The 26,960-nt window shown below is 31.0% G+C and overlaps 1 protein-coding gene across 1 annotated transcript in view; it reads right to left on the reverse strand.

Moving 5' to 3' along the window:
- Positions 1 to 1,842: 1,842 nt before the first annotated feature.
- Positions 1,843 to 26,960, reverse strand: part of LOC143048880 (uncharacterized) — a 33,973-nt gene continuing 8,855 nt past the window's right edge. Inside the window, exons 3-20 of the mRNA XM_076222750.1 lie at positions 26,508 to 26,576; positions 25,541 to 25,615; positions 24,525 to 24,642; positions 23,451 to 23,566; positions 21,951 to 22,146; positions 19,539 to 19,617; positions 18,904 to 19,079; positions 18,436 to 18,514; positions 17,186 to 17,326; positions 15,761 to 15,857; positions 14,502 to 14,703; positions 13,686 to 13,804; positions 12,974 to 13,165; positions 12,385 to 12,529; positions 9,734 to 9,870; positions 6,605 to 6,761; positions 6,106 to 6,249; positions 1,843 to 5,261 (exon numbers count right to left, since the gene is read on the reverse strand). Of these exons, the coding sequence (XP_076078865.1) occupies positions 4,839 to 5,261; positions 6,106 to 6,249; positions 6,605 to 6,761; positions 9,734 to 9,870; positions 12,385 to 12,529; positions 12,974 to 13,165; positions 13,686 to 13,804; positions 14,502 to 14,703; positions 15,761 to 15,857; positions 17,186 to 17,326; positions 18,436 to 18,514; positions 18,904 to 19,079; positions 19,539 to 19,617; positions 21,951 to 22,146; positions 23,451 to 23,566; positions 24,525 to 24,642; positions 25,541 to 25,615; positions 26,508 to 26,576 (2,665 nt within the window). The 3' untranslated portion in view covers positions 1,843 to 4,838. The remainder of the gene's footprint in view (positions 5,262 to 6,105; positions 6,250 to 6,604; positions 6,762 to 9,733; positions 9,871 to 12,384; positions 12,530 to 12,973; positions 13,166 to 13,685; positions 13,805 to 14,501; positions 14,704 to 15,760; positions 15,858 to 17,185; positions 17,327 to 18,435; positions 18,515 to 18,903; positions 19,080 to 19,538; positions 19,618 to 21,950; positions 22,147 to 23,450; positions 23,567 to 24,524; positions 24,643 to 25,540; positions 25,616 to 26,507; positions 26,577 to 26,960) is intronic.

The following is a 26,960-nucleotide window of genomic DNA, read 5'->3' on the forward strand; positions in this document are numbered from 1 at the left end:
GAATATATTTTAATTCCATCATCGAATCTTCGTGTATTGTGTGATATGTAGAAAAATACGGAGGAATTTGTCACAAGTGAATTTTTTTATAACAATTTAGAATTCAGATTGTTCAAATGAAAATATACAACAATTGGAACGACAAAAAAACGACTCACAACAAAATCTAAAAAAAGATTGACATACAAGGAGTTAATTTTTGTCATCGGATTCTTTCAACATGAAAACGACAAGTGACCCTGTCAAAATCAGGTCACTAATGATCAAATACTAGTACAACAAATTTCTGAAACGTGGCTTCTTTTAACTTTTGAGATACTAATAAATTGATTCAATAAGTTGTATGCATAATAATATGAACAAAACCCGTTATTATGATGTGTTTCGGAAGGGTTATCAGTTTCTTCTCCATAAGTGATATCTGTCATACTGCTCATAGTATAAAATACAAGTCAGTTATAACTCGTATACGGTTGTTTTATAATTAGAGAAAAGAGGTTGGGGTTGTGGTCCCGACAATAGGGACTTTTTCGTGGTCACCTTTGACACAGATATTCAAAAACAGTCAACTAACTCGGAATGACATCCGTAAAACTATTGAAGTAATGATTTTCAATATTTTTACCTGAAACCCTTAGTTCAATAGAGTCCTTGTAATCAGCAACCTTCTACATAGTAAAATATGATAGTAAACAAAACACAAGATCTGGAATATATTATCAACCAGCAGAGGTGTAGTATGTATGTAGGCGCTGCTATAATGTAAATACTAAACAAGAATGTGTCCTCAGTACACGAATGCCCCACTCGCACTATCATTTTCCATGTTCAGTGGACCGTGAAATTGGGGTAAAAACTCTTATTTGGCATTAAAATTAGAAAGATCATATCATAGGGAACATGTGTACTAAGTTTGAAGTCGATTGGACTTCAACTTCATCAAAAACTACCTTGACCAAAAACTTTAACCTGGAGCGGGACAGATGGACGAACGGACAGACGGACGGACGAACGGACGCACAGACCAGAAAACATAACGCCCCTCTACTTTCGTAGGTGGGGCATAAAAACAAGTGTTTGCCAAGGCATCCAGTTTAATGATTAGGAGGACAAAAACTGTATAGTTGAACTTGAATTTAAGAATACGGCTACCTACTTTTGATTATTTCTGAAAAGCCTCTATTAGGGTTATAAATATATGGAGGCAATTTTGTGAGAAGAAAAGTATGGTTGTTTTCTATGGCAATGCCGGTTGCGTTCATTCTGCATAGTAAAACAAAACAGTGAATCTAATTAAGTTGAATGGAACATTTTTAGGCAATACCTGTACTAGGGGTTATCTTCTGTTGTTAATAATTGCAATAGATTTTTTTTAGAACCAGTAGATGTATACACCTTTCACAACTTGTACATTATTTATCAAAAAGTAAAATAACAAAAGTATTGAACTTCAATGAAAATTAAAATCGGAAAGTCCTTAAAAAATGGCAAAATCAAAATATGATACACAGCAATCAAATGAAAAACAACTGTCACATTCCTGACTTAGTACAGACATTTCCTTATATAGAAAATGGTGGAACAAACCTGGTTTAAATAGTTTCCTAGAGAAGTATGGTTATGAATATACACATAATTTTGTTAATTGAATATCTGAGTATACATGTATTATAATTGATAATTTGATTGACATGGGCATTAACATGATAAATATATGTTCACATCATAGCACTGTTGTTTAAAGGTAGAGATGAGGCTTGGAAGATATAGATATCAAGCCAGTGATTTTATGGTTAATTTGCATGTTATGCAATCTTTACTTCATACAATACAAAACTACTGTTTTATATCATATATTTTATTGATCTTGCATCTTTACACATTTATAACACATAACACATTCTTAATGTTAAATGACCTAGGTGAAATATAAAGATGTCAACAAACAAGATACCCATCTATCATCTTTATAAGTAAGTTTATAATGTATGAATTATCAACTCTTCAGATAGATTCCAGATAAACATGAAATCACAATACAACACATATTTTTAGTAGTACACACAGGAGACAGGTAACTTTTGTTGATTCCTGGATTCATTTCAGTATCAAGCATTTCTTTGTCTTTAAAATACCTTACAGCGGTTTATTTTTAGCTTCGTGTAAATTTCCCCTTATTTTCACGGATTGAACAAAATTGCAAAATTAAATTCCACCAAATTAAAAGGGCACATACAAAGGTTTTGAATCGGCCAAAATAATAACTGCTAGCATTTATCGTATACCTGATTCAATGAAAATCCCGAAATTTTACTCCTGAAAAATAACCCACTATAGGGTATATGATGGAACAAAATTAATAGAGTAGATATTATGTTCGCAATAGCTATATCAAAATATTCACACTGATTTTTATGGATATAAAATATATAGAAGTCACTCAGTGGTGATTATTCGAACTCATTCATTAAAGATATTGCTGATTTGAAACCTTTGACATAAAATTTCAATAAACTTTATGAGTATCACATCAGCATTTTCATATCAACATTTGCTGTTGTTTTTTGAAGTTCCTAGTATGCCTCCAAATAGGTTCATTTTGCATTTTCACTTTAAGTTATATGTCATTAAATAAAAACAATTGATATATTAACAATATCAAATGAAAGATCTCACATCCTTTATAAGAATAAGAAATCTAATGGATTAATAGTATTCAGCATGCAAGTGAAGCTTATCATAACAATAAGAGACAGTATCCAAGATAAAACATTAAGAAGCACACATGTATGCACCAAGTACCTGTAAATAACATAATAAATAAGAAATATGCACCAAATCAACTTAAAAAAGCACTTCATCATGTTGTTTTAGGCAGTTCTTAAATAAACAATCATATTCTTGCAAAATATATTTGAAATGTAATTGAATCAATATAAGGAGGTTAACCCAGACTAAGGGACATAACTCCTAAAAATTACAGATATGTTTGTACCAATTATTTTCAAAAAATAAATTTTAAGTTTCTAAATAACAGACTATTTGTATCCTGTTTGAAAATAAATGGTAAAAAGATTTAAAGAGTTCTCTCTCTTAACCAAGATCTACAATCTTGAGGTATCTATACCATTAGAGACCAACAAACCACAACCATGATATGCAGACTCTGTATTTCTAACACAATTAGGATAAACTTGAAATTAATTTCAATACAACATGTATTAAGTATATTTTGGTTTTAGCTAAGTGTGTCTGTCATAACCAAATAGAGAAGCACTTGTGTATGCACCAAATACCAACAAAACAAAGAAGACTGTATAAGTTTGATTATGTCTCATCCTTTTTTGCATATTTAAGCAAATATAATGTTTAAACTAAGTACAAAATAACATGATAGGCAGATCCAGGTGGGGGCCCTTTTGTTTGGAAAATTTATTATATAGGAAATTACTGAAACATGACTGGAGCCCCCCCCCCCCTTTTAAGGCCTGTCAGTTGGTCCCCCTTATAAAAAAAGTTCTTGATTCGCCAGTATATATTCATATGACCAGTTATTGTCCTTTCTTTAATTTTTAGTCAATTTCTAATCTAAAATTTCTAAGGTTGAATTATATTTTTAAATTTTCTTGTTTTCCAATTCATTCCCTACAATTATTTCACAAAAAGGTGAAAACTCATGATCTACCACATATAAAGAACTAATCATTCAGCAGATAACTAAAAAAAGCAGGATATATTTTGTCAACATTTTATCTAAAAATCATCAAATAAATAGATTCCTACACTAAATCTTGCGCATTTGATAATCTCTTCAGTTAAATGTCAACTATTCAAAAACCCTTGGCAAGCCTCACTGTCTAAATTTGAAACTTAAAACTGTCTTGAGTCAAAAAATATCCAATCACACTTGTTAAAGTGGTAGAATATGCATACATTATTTGCTGCTGAACATATACACCCATCCATTGATAAACATTTTCAATATGGAGCATGTAACTAAATAAAAGAAAAATCTTTCCAATCAAAAAATAATAATTCAAATGTTGAATGCAAGCTAGAAATTCATTGGTCAACATAAAAAAGACTGGAAATTTATACATTTTAACAACCTTTATGCAGGCAAAATAGATCAATAAATATCAATTCATTTTAATAGTACTATAAATCTTTTAGAGCATTATACTGGAATTATATAAGCAATAAAGTAACTTTCTTTTAACAGAAATCATTGATGTATTATTTTTCTAATGTACATGTATTAATTATTGTGAAACTAAATAGCTTAACCTAAAAAATCTTTTGGTTATACAAATGTGTTGAGTTTATGAGCAATTTTTTTTGTAACAGCATCACTGATGAATCTTTTCAGTTAACAAACACATCAATGATTGTCTTCAAAATAATTTTTTTTTACAATAATAAACAAAGAATGTAAAAACATTCAGACATTAATAAAAAAAAAATGTTATCTTTTACCATCATCAAAATAGGCATCAATCTTTACAATTTAATTGCAGATTATAAGATACAATGCAGTTCACAGGACAAAATGCTGATGTTTTAAAGTTTGTTGCAAGGTAACAGCTATTTTTTTATGTTTTTTTTTAATCTTTAATACTTTGAATTATAACTATTTGGTTTTGTAATTTAGTTCTTTTTTGAGTCAGCAATTAATGAATTCCAGGTTCACCTGTACCCACATAATCAATGAAAACTGCTGTCCCACAAATAATAATAAATCCACAGTATTATAGGCAAATATCATTTACAATCATGAAATTCTACCAGCTTCATATTTGTTCCATATTATAACAAAAATTTCGACCCATTGGGTCAACTCAATAATCATCATGATATGGCTGTAGAGCAAATTTTGCAAACATCATCCAAATTGACGATACAATGCCAGCTACTGCTAATGCCCAACCTGTATAACTACTAGAATACAAAATCAACGGAAAGTTCAAAGGCAATGTAAATATTACAATCTGTTCATTTAAAACTAAAACATTGTCATAAAGTAAACCCCATAAAATATAACAGTTTGGTATTGAGAATAATACAAGAATTATTTCTGTCACACCTCGTGCAAACATCCAAGATGAATTATAATTCCAAACGTCACTACGATATAATGTTGCAGTCACTAGAATTACTAAAGAGGTTATTTTTGTTGCAGTGGTTTGGTTGTCTTCTCGTAGACTACTGAAGATTCTCATGTCTTTTTGTAAACATACTAAAACAAGGCTAGCTCCACAACACTGAAATAGAAATAAAAGGAATATAAAAAGATAACAATAAATTATGCTATATTTAGATTTGATCATGTGTCTGAAAAGAAAGCTGATTTGTTTTTTAAAGAAACACCTAAAAAAACAAGAAAATTATCTGAGCCTTTCAACAGACAGGAAATATTCTATGAACTTTAATGAAAATGATTCCAGACCTGTTTATGTTTTGGATAACAATTAAATTTTTGGAATTCTGGAAATCCATAAAAAACATAGAACTAGATATAAACAAAGTATTGACTCACTCTGCTTTCCTTTTTACTTTTGTGCCTTGTCAATAGAGTGTCTATATGTCATTTGGTTTTTTTTCTGACATAGTTGTTTGTTTTTATAGTTTTCAAAATAATAATACAATGTTGACTGCTGCACCCAATATTAAACACTTTTACATTTTATGCTCACACATTGTTGTCAATATCTTTCATTTCTTTTTGACTTTCATACAAGTGAGAGGTTTAGCTATCTATAAAACTAGGTTTAATACACAATTTTCTACATAAGGATATGCCTGTACCAAGTCAGGAATATGACAGTTGTTTTCAATTCATTTGGTGTGTTTGATCTTTTGATTTGATAAGTGACTTTTCGTTTGAATTTTCCTTGGAGATCGGTATATTTTTTTAAATTTTACTTTCACATCATAAGTGACTTAACAAAGTAAAAATGAATATAATATTTATAAATTAATATTTATGTATAGAATAAATATTTATATATAGAATAAATATTTATTTATAGAATAAATATTTATTTATAGAATAAATATTTATTTATAGTATAAATATTTATTTATAGAATAAATCCATATGCCTACCCAAACATCATGGAAGAAGCTGGATGTTGGTGCCATCAGACAAATCATTAAAAATGATATGAATGTAGCTATGTTGCCTATTGTTGGTAAGTACGGAACCTCTTTATCATCCTTTGGTTCTGTAAGTGGTAGGAGTTCACCAATCTACAATAACAAGATATCAGAGATCAATATGCTTACTTCTATCACACCCATCAACACCCTAGTCATCACAGACATTTTAACTTTCACTTTTATAAGTTAAATTATATGCACATTTTAGATTAATTTCTATGACGAGCTTTAAAAATTTAATGAGTAACAGTTAAATCATTGAGATCTCAGTTCCATTGTAGGGGGTCACTTGATAATTTTCCTTTATAAATACAAACTCTTCCTAATTGAAAATAAAAATTGAAACTGCAAGTTGTTAAGGGGAGACAACTAGTAAATTTTCTAATAAGTAATGTGAAGAAATATAAATTTCCTTCATCTTATCATTAAATATATAAAATCTAACCTGTCTGAGTGCCAGTAACTTTAGACATATGCTGATAACAAGATTTGCACATAAAATTAATTTTAATGATGGTAATGTTAGAAACATCTGATGATTTTCTCTTGTTGCTATATCTGAGATCACTGCTACCATGGAAACCACAGCCAACATGGTGGACCTACAATAAATCAAAGAAAATCAAAATGGTGCTTTAATGCCACATCATTACACATTGGCTTTTTAGTAGTGAAATTCATAAAATTGAAAATGATAATATGGAATGTGTCAAAGAGACAACAACCTGACAATAGAGCAGACAACAGCTAAAGGCCCCCAATGGGTCTTCAATACAGCGACAAACTTCTGCACCTGCAGGAGTCCTTCAGCTGGTCTCTAAACAAATATGTTACTAGTATAGTGATAATGGTCGTCATAATAAACTCCAGTTGTACACAAGAAACTAAAATCAACAAGAGTGCACACGCTGAAATGTCTCGCCTTCTATACTAATCATTGATATTATGTTGATAGTCCTAAGTAAAAAGCTAAGTATATAACAACTGTACCATAAACTTAACATTTACCAAGATAACTAAACAAAGACCAATGAACCTTGAAAATAAGGTCAAGGTCATATGAACCATGCCAGGCAGACATGTACAGCTAACAATGCTTCTATACAACATATATAGTTGACCCATTACTTATAGTTTAAGAAAAATAGACCAAAACACAAAAACTTAACACTGTGCAATGAACCGTGAAAATCAGGTCACGGTCAAATAAAACCTGCGCGACTGACATAAAGATCATTAAATATTTCCATACACCAAATATAGTTGACCTATGGCATATAGTATTAAATAAAAAGACCAAAACTCAAAAACTTAACTTTGACCACTGAACCATGAAAATGAGGTCAAGGTCACATGACATCTGCCCACTAGACATGTACACCATACAATCATTCCATAAAACAAATATAGTAGACCTATTGCATATAGTATGAGAACACCAGACCAAAACACAAAAATTTAACTATAACCACTGAACCATGAAAATGAGGTCAAGGACAGATGACACCTACCAGTTGGACATGTACACCTTACAGTCCTTCCATACACCGAATATACTAGCCCTATTGCTTATAGTATCTGAGATATGGACTTGACCACCAAAACTTAACCTTGTTCACTGATCCATGAAATGAGGTCGAGGTCAAGTGAAAACTGTCTGACAGACATCAGGACCTTGCAAGGTACGCACATATCAAATATAGTTATCCTATAACTTATAATAAGAGAGAATTCAACATTACAAAAAAATTGAACTTTTTTTTCAAGTGGTCACTGAACCATGAAAATGAGGTCAAGGACATTGGACATGTGACTGACGGAAACTTCGTAACATGAGGCATCTATATACAAAGTATGAAGCATCCAGGTCTTCCACCTTCTAAAATATAAAGCTTTTAAGAAGTTAGCCAACGCCGCCGCCGGATCACTATCCCTATGTCGAGCTTTCTGCAACAAAAGTTGCAGGCTCGACAAAAATGATACAAGACTAACAAAGGCCAGAGGCTCCTGACTTGGGACAGGCGCAAAAATGCTGAATACAGTAGGAAAATTTTACAAAGGCTGATCCATTTAAAAATAAATTCTACCATATCAATACAATGTAATAATTTCAAAAATTCATAACCATAAACAAAATTTGTTTTCAATCTATTTACTTTAATTTTTACATGACAACCATAAAAATAGGACATAAAAACTATTTTTCAGTGATTTTTTGGGTAAAGGTCAACCAAGAATTTAAATACATGTATTCAACTAAGTACCAATTTTCTATAGTAAATGAATCAATAGTAAATCCCTGTTATTGGGATAGCTTTCCCAAATTCTGTTAAGGTGGTACCTAACACTTTAACTAAAATTAATTTGGCTCGTTTAATTTTCTTAAAATTTTGACAAAGTATTTACTTTGACCCTTTGACAAAAATATAAAAATTTCAAAAAATTTGAACCAACCGTTTAATCAGAAAAATTACACTGGTTATATAGCAGTTTGACAAACACTTATTTTGATCATTGAGAAGCTTAATATTCCCTTATGAACACAACGTCAATACAAGAGGCTGTCACAACGACAGCAAACCGGATTTATTAACATTTATTTGTGTCCTGGCTATATCACAAGAACCATTACTGATGAATGGTGAAAGTGAAAATCGTCAATATCAAATTTGACCTCCATTTTGTCATCAGTATCAACATATTAAAATTTGAAAAGCTTAGATTGAATGGTTCATGAGTAAATGCAACAACCTGAATGGAAACGCCATTTTACGATCTTTCAAGAACCATAACTCCTGAACGGTAAAAGTCAAAATCGTCATTATTGAACTTGACCTCTATTTTGTCATCAGTAACAACATATTAAAATTTCAAAAGCTTTGGTGGAATGGTTCATGAGAAAATGCACGGACACGACGGGAAAAACCATTTTTCAATCTTTCAAGAACCATAACTCCTGAACGGTAAAAGTCAAAATCGTCATTATTGAACTTGACCTCCATTTTGTCATCAGTAACAGCATATTAAAATTTCGGAAGCTTTGGTAGAACAGTTCATGCATAAATGCACGGACACGACTGGAAACTCCATTTTTCAATCTTTCAATAACCATAACTCCTGAACGGTAAAAGTCAAATTCGTCATTATTGAACTTGACCTCCATTCTTTCATTAGTAACAACATATTAAAATTTGGGAAGCTTTGGTAGAACAGTTCATGCGTAAATGCACGGACAACTCCATTTTCCAATCTTTCAAGAACCATAACTCCTGAACGGTAAAAGTCAAAATCGCCATTATTGAACTTGACCTTCGTATAGTTGTCAGTAATAACATATTAAAATTTTAAAAGCTTTGGTTGAACGGTTCATGAGTTAATGCACGGACAACATTTGATTGACGCCCGCCCGCCCGCCCGCCCGGCCGCCCGCCGTACATCCCCAAATCAATAACCGACATTTTTGTCACAAAAATCCGGTTAAAAACTTTCTGCTGATTTTACAGAGTTATCTCCCTGTAGTGTTAGGTACCACCTTAAAATATGCTGTTGACTAAAAAACGTTTTATTGACTTACATCTTAATAAATCTCTTTTCAAATGTATGCTTTAGATGCTGGGCTTTAATGAAACAGAGGATGATGCAGGTTATTATACAAGATGACAACATAAACAAGAGCACACCTGACACAGGTATATTGTATTCTGGATACAACTGCAAATATAAACATTATAGCTCATTACAAACAGAATCAAACATGAAACAGGCATTATTTTGGGGAAAATATGCAAATATAAAATTATTATGCATCTTTAATAGTTTAAAAGTTAAAACATATGTAAACTAATAAAGAAGTTATTTGTGGTTTAAAACTGAGACCAAACTGAATAAAAAAATTTTCTCACATCAATCACAATTTCCAAATGAAAGATGTTACAATATCAAACCAATATGCAGGACTAGAGGTGTGATGGGGACAATGAAGTGTGATAGTCTTATCCGACCTGCAATGGTCCGTATGCTGATGGTCTATTTGACACATGATCACTAGTTTAACAAGAGGCTCTCAAGAGCCTGAATCGCTCACCTTAATTTTTTTGGTAAAATCTCTCATCAATGATTATTTTGGCTTTTCAATTTATTTAAATGTTCTTTGAATCGTCCTATTTTCTTCAAAAGCAAAAAAAAAAATCATTTTCTCCTATGTTCTATTTTAGCCATAGGAGCTATGTTTCTGACATACAAGGAAATGAAATATAAAATTTATACTAGATACTCTGAAACTCATTTAGCCTAAGTTTGGCTGAAATTGATACAGCAGTTTCAAAGGAGAAGATTTTTTAAAGTAAGTCAACATGATGAACAAATTGTGAAAAAAGTCTTTAAAGGGCAATAACTCCTTAAGGGGTCAATTGACAATTTTGGTCAAATTGACTTATTTGTAGATCTTACTTTGCTTAACATTTTTGCTATTAACAGTTTATCTGTATCTATAATAATATTCAAGATAATAACCAAAAACTGCAAAATTTCTTTAAAATCATCAATTCAGGGGCATTATACCTGAAAAACCAGTTACCCAATTCGGCTGAAAATTTCAGGACAGGTAGACCTTGATCTAATAAATACTTTAACTTCTGTTTTATTTGCTCTAAATGCTGGAGTTTTTGAGATATAAGCCAAAAACTGCATTTTACCCTGTGTTCTATTTTTAGCCATGACGGCCATGTTTTTTGACGAAATAAAAAATAAAGCACAAGCTTTATTTTATACACCCTACTGATCATTCAGTTGAAGTTTGGTTGAATTTGGTGAAGTAGTTTTAGAGGAGAAGATTTTTTAAAGTTAGCAAATATGATGAACAAATTGTGAAAAATTGTCATTAAAGGACAATAACCCCTTAAGGGGTCAATTGACAATTTTGGTCATATTAACTTATTTGTAGATCTTACTTTGCTGATCATTTTTGCTGTTTACAGTTTATCTTTATCTATAATAATATTCAAGATAATGACCAAAAACTGCAAAAGTTCCTTAAAATTACCAATTAAGTGGCAGCAACCCAACAATGGTTTGTTTGATTCATCTGAAAATTTCAGGGCTGATAGATCTTGACCTAATGAACAATTTTACCCCCATGTCAGATTTGCTCTAAATGCTTTCGTTTTTGAGATATAAGCCAAAAACTGCATTTGACCCCTATGTTCTGTTTTAAGTAACAGCGGCCATGTTTTTTAACGGATCAAAAATCGAAGCACACACTTTGTGCAGGATAATCTAAGGAACAATCATGCTAAGTTTCATCCAAATCCATTCAGTAGTTTCAGAGGAGAAGATTTTTTAAAGTTAGCAAATATGATGAACAAATTGTGAAAAATTGTCATTAAAGGACAATAACCCCTTAAGGGGTCAATTGACAATTTTTGTCATCTTAACTTATTTGTAGATCTTACTTTGCTGATCATTTTTGCTGTATACAGTTTATCTTTATCTATAATAATATTCAAGATAATGACCAAAAACTGCAAAATTTCCTTAAAATTACCAATGAAGTGGCAGCAACCCAACAATGGTTTGTTTGATTCATCTGAAAATTTCAGGGCTGATAGATCTTGACCTAATGAACATTTTTACCCCTGTCAGATTTGCTCTAAATGCTTTCGTTTTTGAGATATAAGCCAAAAACTGCATTTGACCCCTATGTTCTATTTTAAGTAACTGCGGCCATGTTTTTTGACGGATCAAAAATCGAAGCACACACTTTGAGCAGGATAATCTAAGGAACAATCATGCTAAGTTTCATTCAAATCCATTCAGTAGTTTCAGAGGAGAAGATGTTTGAAAAATTGTTAATGACGACGACGACGACGGACGCCAAGTTATGAGAAAAGCTCACATGGCCTTTTAGGCCAGGTGAGCTAAAAACTAAAGATGTGCAATCATCATGAGAAAAATACTTTTTAATAGTTCGAAAATAAAGTCACATTCATTATTGTCTATAGATGGCTATCCTTAATTATACTTGCATACTAAATGAGAGGTCATCCTCTTTGATTTTCAAATCTTGTTTGTGAGTAATTATAAAGTTGGGTTTTAAGTTCCCTATGGTATTAAGTCTCTATGCAAACAATCTGAAAGCAGCTAAAACTGTGAGTATAGATGTGTATTTAACAATTTTTTTTAGCAAAAGTCTTTTTTTATTTTGTTATCATGGTAACATACACCTACCATAATAGCTGCTCTGAATCCAGGACACAGACCAAGTACTGCTGAACACAACATGATCTGTAGAAATTGTGTCACTGAGTCTGTTACCATGACAATTACAAAACTAATAACACTGAATACCTCTATCCATTGGAAAACACTGTAACTGAAAACATAAAATCAAACAGGTAAGTTTTAACTGTAACCAAGTAGAAATGTAATTCAAACATTGCATTTTACATTTTAACTAATCATCTGGAATTCTCATAATAAATTATATTAATAATATATATATAAAAAGACAATTGATAATTTCCATGTCAGATGTAGCAAAACAAACATAATCCTGATTTTTTAAGTTTTGTTATAAATGTGTCCAAAATTCAATTTGGCATTTTAGGAACACCAAGCAAGATATGATGATATGTTTACCCTTCAAGAGCACTAAATTTCACTTTTTAGATTTGAGAGTTGCTGATGAAGGTTAATCCAGAAAAGCCATTTGACACAAAAAATGTATGATACTTTTATTTTAATTTTTAATTTTCACCTTAGTTTAGAGTCCAATTCCTAACCAGAAAGACAAAAAAAATGTAAAGAGTACACTTACAGCGTTGGTGTCAAGTCAGGTCTAAATACTATAAAAACCAGACCAAGAAATATACCCAGAACCCCTGTGTATCTGACTCTGAGGTCCTCTGGAACATGTATCGACTGGGCTATAATTATAAGTACACCACACACCATACTGCATAGTCCTGCAATAATAAAACATGAAATAAAAGCAATTCTAACAGTTAGTCTGAAGAAAGATTTGACAATGATTTTACCACATTAAGCCTATAAAGCGATTTTGATAAATTTAACCTAGAATGAACGGGGTTGAGATTTTACAAAATATTGTCTTATTAAAAAGTATACCTCACTTACAAAATACGATGATTTCATCCATTATATCTCAGCTACTTTAAAATTTTGTTTAGGCTATAAGCTATGACAAATAAATATAGATAATGAAGTTGTAAAATGTTGATGCACTTTTTATCATACAACCGACCAGAATTACATCAAATGGCCATAACCTGTTCTGAAATTGATTTATTTGAAAAGCTTTATTGCGGTAAAATAAATGTCTTCAATATTGTATGTTACAGACACCAAAATCAGCACATTTTGAATATATATTGTCAAAAGATTTGGTGCATTTTTTGGACAAAGCTTAGGAACATGCAGCAACCTATGATCCAAAATGTTTTTAACCAAAAAGTACCAAACTATTATATTGCATCCTTAGACACAAAAAAGATATCCTTTTCACAAACTTACCTGCAATATCACTAGGAGCAGATTCAGTCATAAATATATAAGATGATAAAACATATATCAGTGGATTGGCATTCAGTATGACTGATACACATAATAATCCTAAATGTCCGGTAAACTGAAACAAAGAAACAATACTCAAATTTTACTATCAATTGAATCATACTTCTATTTATAGAGCTGTCAAAATATTCACCAACTTTAATTGTTGACAATTGTCCAGTTACACATTTTATTTAATGTGTTTTGTCTTTGGAGTTGATGACCAATCTTTGAATTATTCACATTTTATTAGATGCAGTGCAATTTTGATAAGGATATATTGTACAGATACTTGTCCATTGTTAAAGACAGTATGTTAACCTATAGAATTCTGTTTGTTTACTTTATGTTACATGTTTGCTGTACCATTGATACAAGGTCCTCACAAGGTCATTCATTCCTAAAAAGTTTTAAAAGATTACCATGTACAAATGTATAATTGAAGAGCCAAAATGTTTATCAAATATATATTTTTGAGAATAATACCTTTATACCAAAGTTTCTTTCACTTTCATTAATGTTATTTTCATTCTTTTGTTAAAAGATGAACATAAAATGAGAGATTGACTTTTGGGGACTGCAGTTAATGCTGAATACAAACAATACCATCAAAATTAAAAGTGAGTTTTAATTTTCTATAAGGTTAAATAAAGACTTTAGCCAAACCAAGAAACCAAATACTCATAAAATTACAAGTTTTCCTAAATCCACAAAAAAAAAATTGGTTTCCACCAAAATAAATGTATTCACAGAATATATACAGTATCACTTACTGAATGAACATTTGTATCGAACTCTGTGACAAATATTCTAATGATCATAAACACCAGAAACAGGATAGTAACGTAGCTGTAGACTGGTACTTTGTTAGGATGGAATACAAAGTGCTCTATCAACACAATGGTCGCTTTAGACAGGTATAGAGACATGCAGAAACAACTCAATCGTAACGGTAATTTCTTAGATAAATGTAATCTGAAAAATAAAATGAAATGATGATGTACTTCTTTCATAAATTTACCACCATAACAATTATGTGTTAACCAATTCTTATATCATTTTATCAAAAGTGATTTTAAAAATGTCAATTGTTTATAATAAATGATATTAGGGAAAAGTAAAATATAAGATGAAAACTTAGTAATTTTCATACTTTTGGTTCTATTCTGTTATATCAGCTCTTTGAAGTTTATACATATAAGGTTTTGGATTTTCAAATTTTTTTGAAGAGACAATAATTGTCCAAACACATAAGTAGTGTAATTCATTGGTACCACAATCTGTCGATAAAAAACTTATATCAAATGTGCATTTCACGGCCTTTTAGAGATGACTATGCAGCTGTACAGTGACTATAGTTGTTAATTTCTGGTTCATTTTAGTCTCTTGTGGAAAAGATGTCTCATTGGCAATCATACCACATCTCCTTTTTTGTATTAGCCTTAGTTCAGGAGCTTGAGTTCAATGGTTGTCGTAGGTGCATGTCTGTCATATTTGTTTTCAGTAAATTGTTTTGTTGTAGAATTAAAGGTAAGTTTTCTCTATTGAATTGGTTCATAATTTATTTAGGTCTGGGTCTTTTATAGCCCATTACAGTTTGTGTTTTTCTCATTGTTGAAGGCCATATGATTGCCTATAATTGCTTATATTTACTTTATTTGAACTTTGGTGGATATTTGTCTCATTAGCAATCATACCACATCTCTTTATTATCATATCAAATATAGAAAAGTACCTCATTTAGAGAGTGACTGTCTAACCTGACAAACAGTGACCTTCATGTTGCAAAGGATCATAAAAAATCCTCTAGATATTTTTGGTAAAATTTTGTTTCATATGCATCAACCAAAACGTTGATGAACTTGTATGTTTTGTTTTCATTGTTGAAGCCCATATGGGACATACTGTTAATTACATCCACACCATTTGGTGGATAATTGTCTTGTTGGCAATCATACCACATCTTCTTGTTTTTATATTTTTGAAAATTACAGAAATATTTGAGAATAGGTTCACACTCTTATTGTCTTACCTCTGAAATGTATATGCAGCTATTACACAGGTGATTATAAACAACTGCCATCTGTATAGTCCTGCATCATACAGCACAGTTTCACAGCAAACAAACACTAAAATAAATAAAAGGTTTCAAGACAAAACAAATAGGTGCTATTCTTACAACTAAAAAGATTTTACAACATGTTTTCGTCTTAAATTCTGTCATATATATATAATACACTACTTTCTTCGTGGCAGCCCCTGCCTAACATGTAGTAATGACAAATACTAAAATGATGTTGCAGAAAACATCATATCATACTAGCAATTACTCAACAACTGCCTTTTTTATGGCCCCGCAACAAAGTTGTCGGTGCCATATAGTTTTACCCTTGTCCGAAATTCTGTCTTGCCGTAATTCCGTCATTCCGCAACAAACCATTATACAGAGTTTTTTTTCTAAACGCCTTCAGATATTAGGCTGATTTTTGGTAATTCCGCAACAAACCATTATACAGAGTTTTTTTCTAAACGCCTTCAGATATTGGGCTGGTTTTTTGGTATGTAAGTTAACCATTATGAGTTACAGATCAAGTTTAAGTTTCGTTCCGCTCCACGAATTTTTGACGAAATTACGGGCGTTGGACTTTGAGAAATTGTTGAAAATCACAGTTATATGGACTTTTTTTCTAAGCGCTTTCAGATATTCGGCTGATTTTTGGTATGTGAGATAACCATGATGAGTTACAGATCAAGTTTAAGTTTCGTTCTACTCCATTAATTTTTGCCGAAATTACGGGCTTTGGACTTTGAGAAATTGTTGAAAATCACAGTTCTACAGACTTTTTTTCTAAACGCCTTCAGATATTGGGCTGATTTTTGGTATGTGAGTTAACCATGATGAGTTATAGGTCAAGCTGAAGTTTCGTTCCCCTCCGCTTATTTTCGCTGAAATTACGGGTTTTGGACTTTGATAAATTATTGAAAATCACAGTTATGCGGATTTTTTCTCTACTCACCTCCAGATTTTGAGCTGATATTTGATATGTGGACTACCATCATGTTTGTGTCCACATGTGTTTATATTGAAATTGCAGATTTTTCAACTTTTTGGGACGGGGCCATTCGTGTCGCTTTGACACATCTAGTTTTTTTAAATAAAAGATACTTAGTATGTATTTCGCCCTATAGCTGACTAATATTTGTGATTTTTTTTATTTTCCCTCCTGACATCTGTATTTATTTTATGCAAGTTTTGTCATTCACAGATTTCTAAGTATGTCACTTCTGTATACAAGAATTTACCAGCAATATATACTGGAAAAGATTGAATGATTGATTGTTGGTTTCTAAGCACTTATAGATACAGACAGAATGCTTTCATGTTCTTACCAAAAATGAACTCTCATTAACATCTTATATTGCTTAAAATAAAATATTTTATTCCTTTTATACATACCAACAGTCTGTATACAAACAAGTATACTAAATAATTCTTGTCTCCCATGACTTCCAACATAACCAATCAAAAGGCACAATACAGCATTGGTTAACATCATCACATATACAGCAGGCAATGGCAATCCAAATATTAATTTAAATGTGTTCTGTGTTAAGGTTCAATATTTAGAAATATAAAAAGATTAATCATATACATTAGAACAACAATTTAATGCAATTCTAGAAATTTGTCAGGAAATTAATCTCTGTAAAGCTTCTAAGACTATAGCTATGTGACTTCAATGTATGCTTGAGTAATTACCTCTCAGTTTAGAATAAATTCAAGCACTTAACATAGTCAACAAAATTTAGGTTTGATAAAATTAGGTGCAAGACTGACCGTCAATAGTAACTACAAGACTGGTGAATTTCAAACGACCAAAAGTGTGTAATCTTTTTATAAAATACATGTAAAATAAGAGAACATATTGGTGTGACCAAAGTACAGTCATGGGACAAAAGTGAGTTCTCACTCAAAAAATGTCCTATCATTTCAACCAAAAATTTTCAAAAAACTATTACAAGTAACTGTATGAGCGATTTTTATAAAATAAATACCAAAAGATGTAAAAATGTCTGAAGTTTTATTGTTTATTTAGTCATAATTTTCTTGAGTTTTGTTCTCATCATCTGATGAGTTAAACACAAATGCAAATTTTTACGATTTTATTTTGGTTAGAATAATAGCAAACTTTTCAAGAAATATTTTTCTTTATGTTCATCTCGTCAGAAAATTAAAATGAGCATAAATGATATTATAACCAAATAAACAATAAAACTTCAGATATTTCTACATCTTTTGGTATCTATATTTAGAAAATCGCTCAAACAGTTACTTCGTAATATTTTTTTGAAAAATATCGATTTTAGTTGAAATGATAGGACTTTTTTTGACTGGACACTCACTTTTGTCCGATGACTGTATATGAACCCTGTTTTGCATAAGTCTTGCATTCTATACTGGATTTTATACATATGACCTAAACAGACAGCAGTAACAAGCTAACATGTCACATGTACAACACTGGATACATCACCCTAGCTACAACACAACCTTCAAGGTGACATCTGCCTTGAACAATTGAATAATTGATTAAAATCAAGCTGGGGTTTAAATGCGTAAGATGATTAAACTACCATCAACAATTTAGTGCATGTTAAACAGAATGATAAGTAACTTTGGTGTAACAATATTTTCCAAAAAAGGATATGCAAGTTTCCATGGTAACAATGATCCCCATAGAACAGAAAAGATAATGGCTACTGCTAACACTCCATCAGATATTCTCTATAAAATAAAATACACCATATCATAAATTTATACAGCTGCATTTCTTTCTTAGAAACTGATTAGCAGTTAATTAAGTATTTGTAAATCTCATATAATTAGCATAAAAAAGACAAAAAGATGTTTTTATAAAATATTTTTAATTATGACATGAGGAACTGCTTCATGTCAACCCCAGTTGACCCTAAATATTGTTGTCCTTGCTCTGATTTGAAAAAGTCTTGTGGGTGTTGGTTTTTTTCTTCAACTAATTTACTTATGAAATTATAATTATTGCAAAAGAAATGCAAGTTTTCCACTTGTAGTTATATCAATCTGTTAATTTATTTTTTGATTCTGAGGAGTTTATTCACTTGGGCATTAAATTTCTTCTACTATGTGAATTATACCTTGGTTTTCTTGTAACTTAGAACTGCACCAAAAACTGAGTATGTACCAATGGCAGCTGGTAACCAAGGTAAAAAGTGAGAGGATATCCCAAGATGCATCAGGACTGGATAACATAAAATGGTGGCTGAAGCTCCACTCAACCATCTCAACTTTACTACTAAACTATGATCATGACCTGTAATTCAAAAGAATGTTAAGTTTTGTGCTTTTCAGTTTGATGCAATCAAATGTACCAATGAAACCATGCATGCACGATATAAATAATTCTTTCTGCATATTCATTTTCTTTTTGTTCTTAATGTGCACAACTTAAAAATTACAACTTCTATTACTCTATATCAGTAATAATGAACTGGGGAAGCTGTTATCTCCAATCATGTATATAATTTTTTTAAATCATGTATCCATATTTGTTTTTATCCATTTTTAATAATTAACAATCAGTATGTACATTAGATTCCAAGTGTTTTTTGTGTTTGGATATTAAATAAACTTTGTGATGTGTATTGATTGATTTAATTTTGATTTGTAATTTCTCTAATAAATTGCATTATTTTTAATTTTGTTCTCTCATTATACATTTATCTCTACTACTGCTATCTTATATAGATATTATAATATACAACATACTGACCTAGAGCTTCCACTAATGGTCTGATGCTCATCAACGTTAATAAAAATATCTGTGTCATGGATAGAAAAATAACTTCAGTCTGAAAATATAGATGAGTTTTGAGTTTATAAAAAGCGTTTTCATTAATGCTTTTCAAGATTTTTTTAAAAACTAAACCATAATAATCTGTTTTTATATAAAACAAGAATGTGTCCCAAGTACACAGATGCCCTACTTGCACTATCATTTTCTATGTTCATTGGACCGTGAAATTGGGGTAAAAACTCTAATTTGGCATTTAGGTAATTTAAAAAGATCATATCATAGGGAACATGTGTACTACGTTTCAAGTTGATTGGACATCAACTTGATCAAAAACAACCTTGACTAAAAACTTTACCTGACGGAAGGACGAACGGACGGATGATCTAACAGACCACAGACCAGAAAACATAATACCCCTCTACTATCGTAGGTGGGGCATAAAAAAAAAGCTTGAAAGAAATGCATAATCAAAGAGCTGATAGCTCTGAGATGGAAGAAGGTAAATAAAAGGTAACTTGAATTACCATAAAAGCAGCCCCACTTACTTAAAATCTTTAATTTGGCAGCAAAATTAGAGAGATCATATCATAAAGAACACATGTGTACTAAGTTTCAAGTTGATTGGATAAATTTCAACTTCATCAAAAACTACCTCGGCAATAAACTTTAACCTGAAGCAGGACAGACGGACAGACCAGAAAACATAATGCCCATAAATGGGGCATAAAAATAGTAAGACTTGTTACATACGTGCCATCTTTTGAAAGTTCCCATGGGGGTTTTAAGTGCGCGACAACAATTTTAAAGGTTACAATGTTTAGCTAAGTGCACGATCTGGATTGTCTAGAAAAAGTGTCATATTTGTATGATGAACTAACATGCCATTTTCTCGAGTCTGTTTGCATGATTCTAGTTATTAAATCGGTAGAAAAGATGAACATGTAGCTAGCAGACCAGGGTTTATTTTCTTGTGTAAGAATATTAGATGCTTGTTAAAATTTCAAATTTTGAATTATGCACAAAGATGGACCTTTAACAGGTTGGGAACAACACTCCAAATGAGGGGTAATCCTCATTGGAAGTACATTACAACCCACTGTAAAAAAATGAGCACCTTTATATTCATATTATTTGATGAAACTTTTCCCCAAGAACTATGCACCTATCAAGTATTAAATGGTCAAAACATGTCAAAAGAATTTTGTGATGTTTCTAAACTTATATCTTCTTTATTAATTTGAACCCTCATTTAGAAAAGTTGTTCCAAATATAATGAATTTTCCCACTTTTGAGTTAAAAATCTTAAAAATGTTCTTTCTTCTTTTTTTTCAACAATGACACCTTGTTTTAGGGAGTCCCTCATTTAAAAAATACCACTCATAATGGGGGAGGGGGGTTCCCAACCTGTTTATTTGGTCTTCGTGAAAAAAGATTAGTACATTGTCCTTTAAATTATTTAATTGAATACAAAAATAAAATATGTTACAACAAGTATTATGTCAAAAAATTAGTGTAAAAAAAACTATTTATCATCTTTTATATGGTAGTACTGCTTCATTGAATTTTGTCAATCAACCATGCTTTTATCCTTCAGCTGTGTAAGAACCTACTTGAAAATGAAAATTCACATGCCATGTTCACTGGCGATTTTACCACTAGATGAAAACAACACAAGTTCAAAATCTAACATGTGAGAATAATCTTCAGAGAAAACGTTTTTGATTGGCTTATTAATTGATCATGAGAAACACAGGATTTAATTGGCTGAACACGATTGTCTTACAAGGAACACGTTTTTTTAAGAGTTTTTTAACGATACCCTTAATATTAATATTTTTTAATAAATGCAACAAATTATTATAAAACATCCTTGATAAGAGTAAAGAGAATGAACACAGGGCTATACGGGCGAAAGAAGTTGAACAGACCAAGGGTGAACATGTAAACAGGGCGAGTTGTCCCGATACCCAATTCACGCATGCGTACTACAAATATCTACAGTAAAAACATCCGGTTTCAAGTAAACAAATGACGTTCATGTAGATGAGATGAAATCGAATAATTTACATAAATAAAAGGGTACATATTAACGATAGTCAGTGATTGTCTTTCAATCCTTATAAAATAATTTACAAATTTAATGATTCAGATGCTTAATTATGTTAAAATCGGTGTCAGGAATCGAAAGTTGTTATGAAATTGTAATACACGGAAACGAATGCGGCATACGGAGAATTAATGATTTTAAAGTCGGCACCATTGGCCTTCAGAAGACTTGAAGTCTACTTCCGCCATAAAATTGTAAACAAAAACATAGTAGTGGTTCTTAAAAAGATATTCCCTTCACTTCAGGCAAACTTCTTAATTCATGAAACATTTCCTACTTACAACAAATGAAATATGAAACATCTGACTACGATGGACAACATGTATAACAATCTGTAGGATGGTTGGTAGAGTACAATATATCACAGAGATAGCCGTCAGACTGGCGACCTTCAGGATGTTACAACTGTCCTCCTCTGACTTAGGTTTTCTGAATGATGATGTGGTAGGTGCCATAAACAGCTGCAGGAATACAAACCTGCAAAATTACAAGAACATGTTACTGTATAGTGGGCAAAAATTTCACGATTTTCATTGAATAATGTATACAAAATATTTTGGTGGTTATTATTTTGACAGATTCAAACTTTAATATACTTTAAATTGGCAGAATTTATTTTCGCAAGTTTGTTTTATCTGTGAAAATAAGGGAAAATTTACACTTCGTGAGAATAACCTGCTACACGGTATTAGAAATATTGAAAGGAAGTGGCACTTGGGTTTAGCAACACTGATGAGTTTTTTGTATATGAAATGAATGTCTTGTGTGTACAAAATTAATCCTGGTATCTAGGATAAGTTTATTTAGTCTAGATTATTTGTATTATTAAACAAGTTCACTTTTTTTATATATCAGTTTAATAGCAAGTTAAAATCGAAATTATATTACATTTTCTTGTTTATAAACCTTTTTGTTTGAATAATCATAATGAAATTAATATTGTTTCATTGTATATAATTGTTTGTCATTATTCATCTAAATTTTGGGAGCTGTGATCAATAGTGTCTTCTTTTATTTTCTACTTTATAAAATTAGTAAGGATGATGTCGATAGAAATAAGTTATCATTTACACTGTCAAGTGATTTCATGGTTTTACAAGAGTCTGCACACAAGCCTAAAGAAAATATGTACTTCATTTAAGAATTGAATGCTTTTTTTTGTAAATTTATTGGGGTGTAAAAGCGTTGACCTAAGTACATTTTGTATGAAGCACAGAAGCGCTTCATTCTAAAAATGTGCGCATGGTCAACGCTTTTACAACCCTATAAAGTTACAAAAAGAAGCATTCAATACTTATAATTACATTTTTTAGCTATGATCATGAAAACACGAATTTTATATATTTTTTCATTTAATTCACCTGTGCACTTTATTGTTGGACCACGTCGTGTTACATGAATGAAAAGTTGTATTGAGCAATGCAACTGCTTATGGAATAACATGTGATGTGCAGTTAGCCAATCAGAATAAAGTATTATAATGAAACATACATCTAATGTAATACACCTTATTGCTATTAGCCTTATCGGCCGGCCGACCCGGCCGCTTGAACTTTTGACGCATACAACAATCACTTTTCCATTGTGGCGTCAGATATTTTGTTTTATGACGTCAAAATTTTACAAGAACCTGTGTGATATCCAGTAATGGCGGACAAATAGCGATAAGGTGTATTATTTAACATTAAAATTCATGGTTCACCTGAACACATGAAATCTATGAAAATTGAAATCCCATGAATAATATTGAATCCACAATCATTAACTTTATTAAAACATACCCTATAAAAGCTAAGAGGAATGGAATATGTTGTATTGGTACCACAGTGGATGCGGCCCAGCATAACAGTCCTGCCGATATGGCAGGATATACAGCAAAAAGTGTCTCCTCAAAAAACTGTAAAATAGAAATATTGTAGTATATGTAGCAATACATGCTTAGGCATTAATGTAGATTTAAATTTGAGACAAGAAAAAAAACCATGCACAATCAGAAATTGATTTAGGACATTTCTGACTAAATATATATAGAATTATGACATAAATTCTTTTTGAATAATATAACATTGTTTTGTCTGAGCTCAAAACAAAAATTTGCTTTATTTTCCTAATATGCCAAGCAGAAAATGGACTTCATACAGTTATTCTACTGACAATTATGACGCTGAACTTCAGAATGATTCTCTTCTACACCTATGCCCAGTTAAAGATTTAGATGTGAGTGTATAATGAGTATCCCCCATCCCTTTGAAATCAAAAAATGTATATTTTTCTGACGTAGAGTTGTCAAATTGCTACGTTCAAGGCTAATTTTACCATAACCATACATAAACAAAGGGAGATGACTGATGATTTTATTTGTAGGAAATTTCAAAAGTTACCAGGTATAATAGAAAAATTAAAACAAATAAAAGCAAACAAGGAAAACAATCAATTTATAGTTCAAGTGTAGTTGTTTTTTTCTTTTTCACTTTATTACTTTAAATAACATTCTAAACAAATATATGACCAGTACATTGCACTCTTAATGACTGGATCACGATATTAAGATCCAATCAAATTTCAAAAACAATACAGTACAATATCTCAGATTCGAAAACTATTAATTTGCTTTAAAATTATAGATTATCATTTGTCATCTCAATGAGATTGATTTTCTCGCTTGAGCTGGTACAGTGAAATGATGATTATTTCTATTTTACCTATGACAACATTGATAATTTCATTGACAACGTCACATGCGCCCTTAGTTTTAAGTAATATTTTTCATATCACAATGAAAGTTATCAGTCAGTAAGATCAAAGGAAAATTTCGTAAAATAGCAATATTAAATGTGATTGACTAATTTTCTTACCACACAAACATCATATTCGTTCATTCTGAACACCTTGAACTGTAGAATTATCCACGCTCCAGTCATCAGTATAAAAGCATTAACTAGAACTAGTAATATGAGATTCAAAACAGATACCCTGAAATGTAATATGTAAGTATGAAAGTAAATTATAAACTTTTACACCAGACTTGTTCGATTTTGATATGTATATATTTTCTGAATTTACTCATTTAACAAAATAAACAAGCACTGGAAATTTAGAAATTTTTGAAAATTATTTCAGTAAGATATGAAAAAGAATTCTGTTTTAGGTCAATACCTCAGACTGTCTGTTGATTGCTACAATTATTAATTAAATTTTGAAAACTGAAAACAACTATCAGCTGATTCGACAAAACACTGTTTTGATTTTATCATATTGTAATCATTGTCTTTATTTCTTAAGACTTCTCTTCTGACATAGACTATTGAATGCTGAACTCTTATTTCAAAACCTATAAAACTATTGCCCAGAAGGAGTTCCATTTGTACATAGATAAATAAAATTGTATAATATAAGCAAAACGAGGACATTGATTTTGATGCATGCCTCTTTGTGCTTCTTTGTTACATTTGTTGTTTTTATAGTGATTAAGATGATAACACAATGTTGACTGCTGTACCCCTATTTTTGACATTTTTACCTATTGTGTCCGTTTGTTTTGTTCACACATCGGTGACAATATAATGGAATTTGATGCGACTGTCATACAAGTGAGAGGTTTAGCTAGCTATAAAACCAGGTTCAATCCACCATTTTCTACATAAGAAAATGCCTGTATCAAGTCAGGAATATGACAGTTGTTATCCGTTCATTTGATGTGTTTGAACTTTTGATTTTGCCATTTTATTGGCATGATTGGGGACTTTCCTTTTTATGAATTTTCTTTGGAGTTCAGTATTTATGTGATTTTACTTTTTGACATGCTATTTATTAAATATTTGTATAATAAATACATGCACTATTTCTGACACATGATGTTTATTATACTTACCAGATTAATGGAAAGAATGAGTAAATGATGAGAATATGACTTGGAACAAAAATGGACATAAATACAACCATACTCCTGAAAAGAAAGAACAGTATGAATTTTGTTTACAAGCAACTGAAAGAGAAATAAATGTCATTAAAGGGGAATTAGCTACAAAGTTGACAAAAAAATCAAAACATGTTTTTTTTGTCTAAACATTTATTTAATTCCAACTTTGAAATAATATTTCACTGTTAGCAAACAGTCTTGGTTCGATTTTTTAGAAATAACCTCAAATTCATTGATGAAGTATTATTCATTTGCAAGTCAATAATAATAATTCAACTCATTTGAATCTGTATCCATCCAAATTTCAATTTTAAACTCTCAACTGGGATGAAGCCAACTATACTTAGTTATTCTAAAGAATGGCAATGGCAACATTGAAAAGTGAAGTAGAGCATCTGAGAATTCCTTTTGTAGACTGATTCTGGCCACCAAAATCATTCACCTACAGGTAAAATGTTTATTTACTAAATCTTTTTAAATATATAGCATGAAATCAAACAGACCTAAAAAATCTGCATATTGCCTGTGTATTTATATCTATGTTTACATCAGCTCATATGACCTATAGAATTCTTCGGAGATAATCTTGATGTTTAATTAGATCATGTGTAATTCTAAGATTCACACAAACTGTTGATACATTATAAAGTGTCTATGGTGAAATGTTTCTTCAGGACTTAAAGTCTTTCTGTAATATTAGGCTTGATCATTGAAAATAACTTTTTGTCTAAAATTTCACTATTTTATAAGATTATGATGTCTTGCTTTGGTCTTAAAAATGTAAATATTTATTCTCTGTTAACATAAACAGTACTACAATTTTATCTCAATTAATCATATTTCAACAGAAACCTCATAATTTTGTTTTTCTTAAAATCCAGTTTTCGTGATTTTTTGACACTGTATAAGGTTTATTTACCTTTGATGTAAGCCTTTGTTGTCTACACATAACAATACAGCTAGACCAAAACATATCAGCAACACGAGTCTACAAAGAAAAGAAGAACAAATATTGTTACATACATAGATATATATAAGAAAATTTACTTCAAACCTTAAATGTACTTGATCAGGTCATGAGCCTGGAATTTAGTGGATGTTGTTGGCTGCTATCTGTCATATGATTGGCTGCTATCTGTCATATGATTGGCTGCTATCTGTCATATGATTGGCTGCTATCTGTCATATGATTGTTTTGCTATGCGGGGACCTTTTATAGCAGACTACAGTGTGTGTTTGTTATGTATATCATTGACAAAAATGATTGAAAACCTTATGTTTATTTAAATTTCAAAAAGTTTAGATTCCATAAATTTGAGAATTAGTTCTCACAGTTGGCAAAAACTTATTTTCCTGCAACCAGTCAATTTAA

This window comes from Mytilus galloprovincialis, chromosome 10 (genome assembly GCF_965363235.1).
Source record: "Mytilus galloprovincialis chromosome 10, xbMytGall1.hap1.1, whole genome shotgun sequence".
Lineage (NCBI taxonomy): Eukaryota > Metazoa > Mollusca > Bivalvia > Mytilida > Mytilidae > Mytilus > Mytilus galloprovincialis.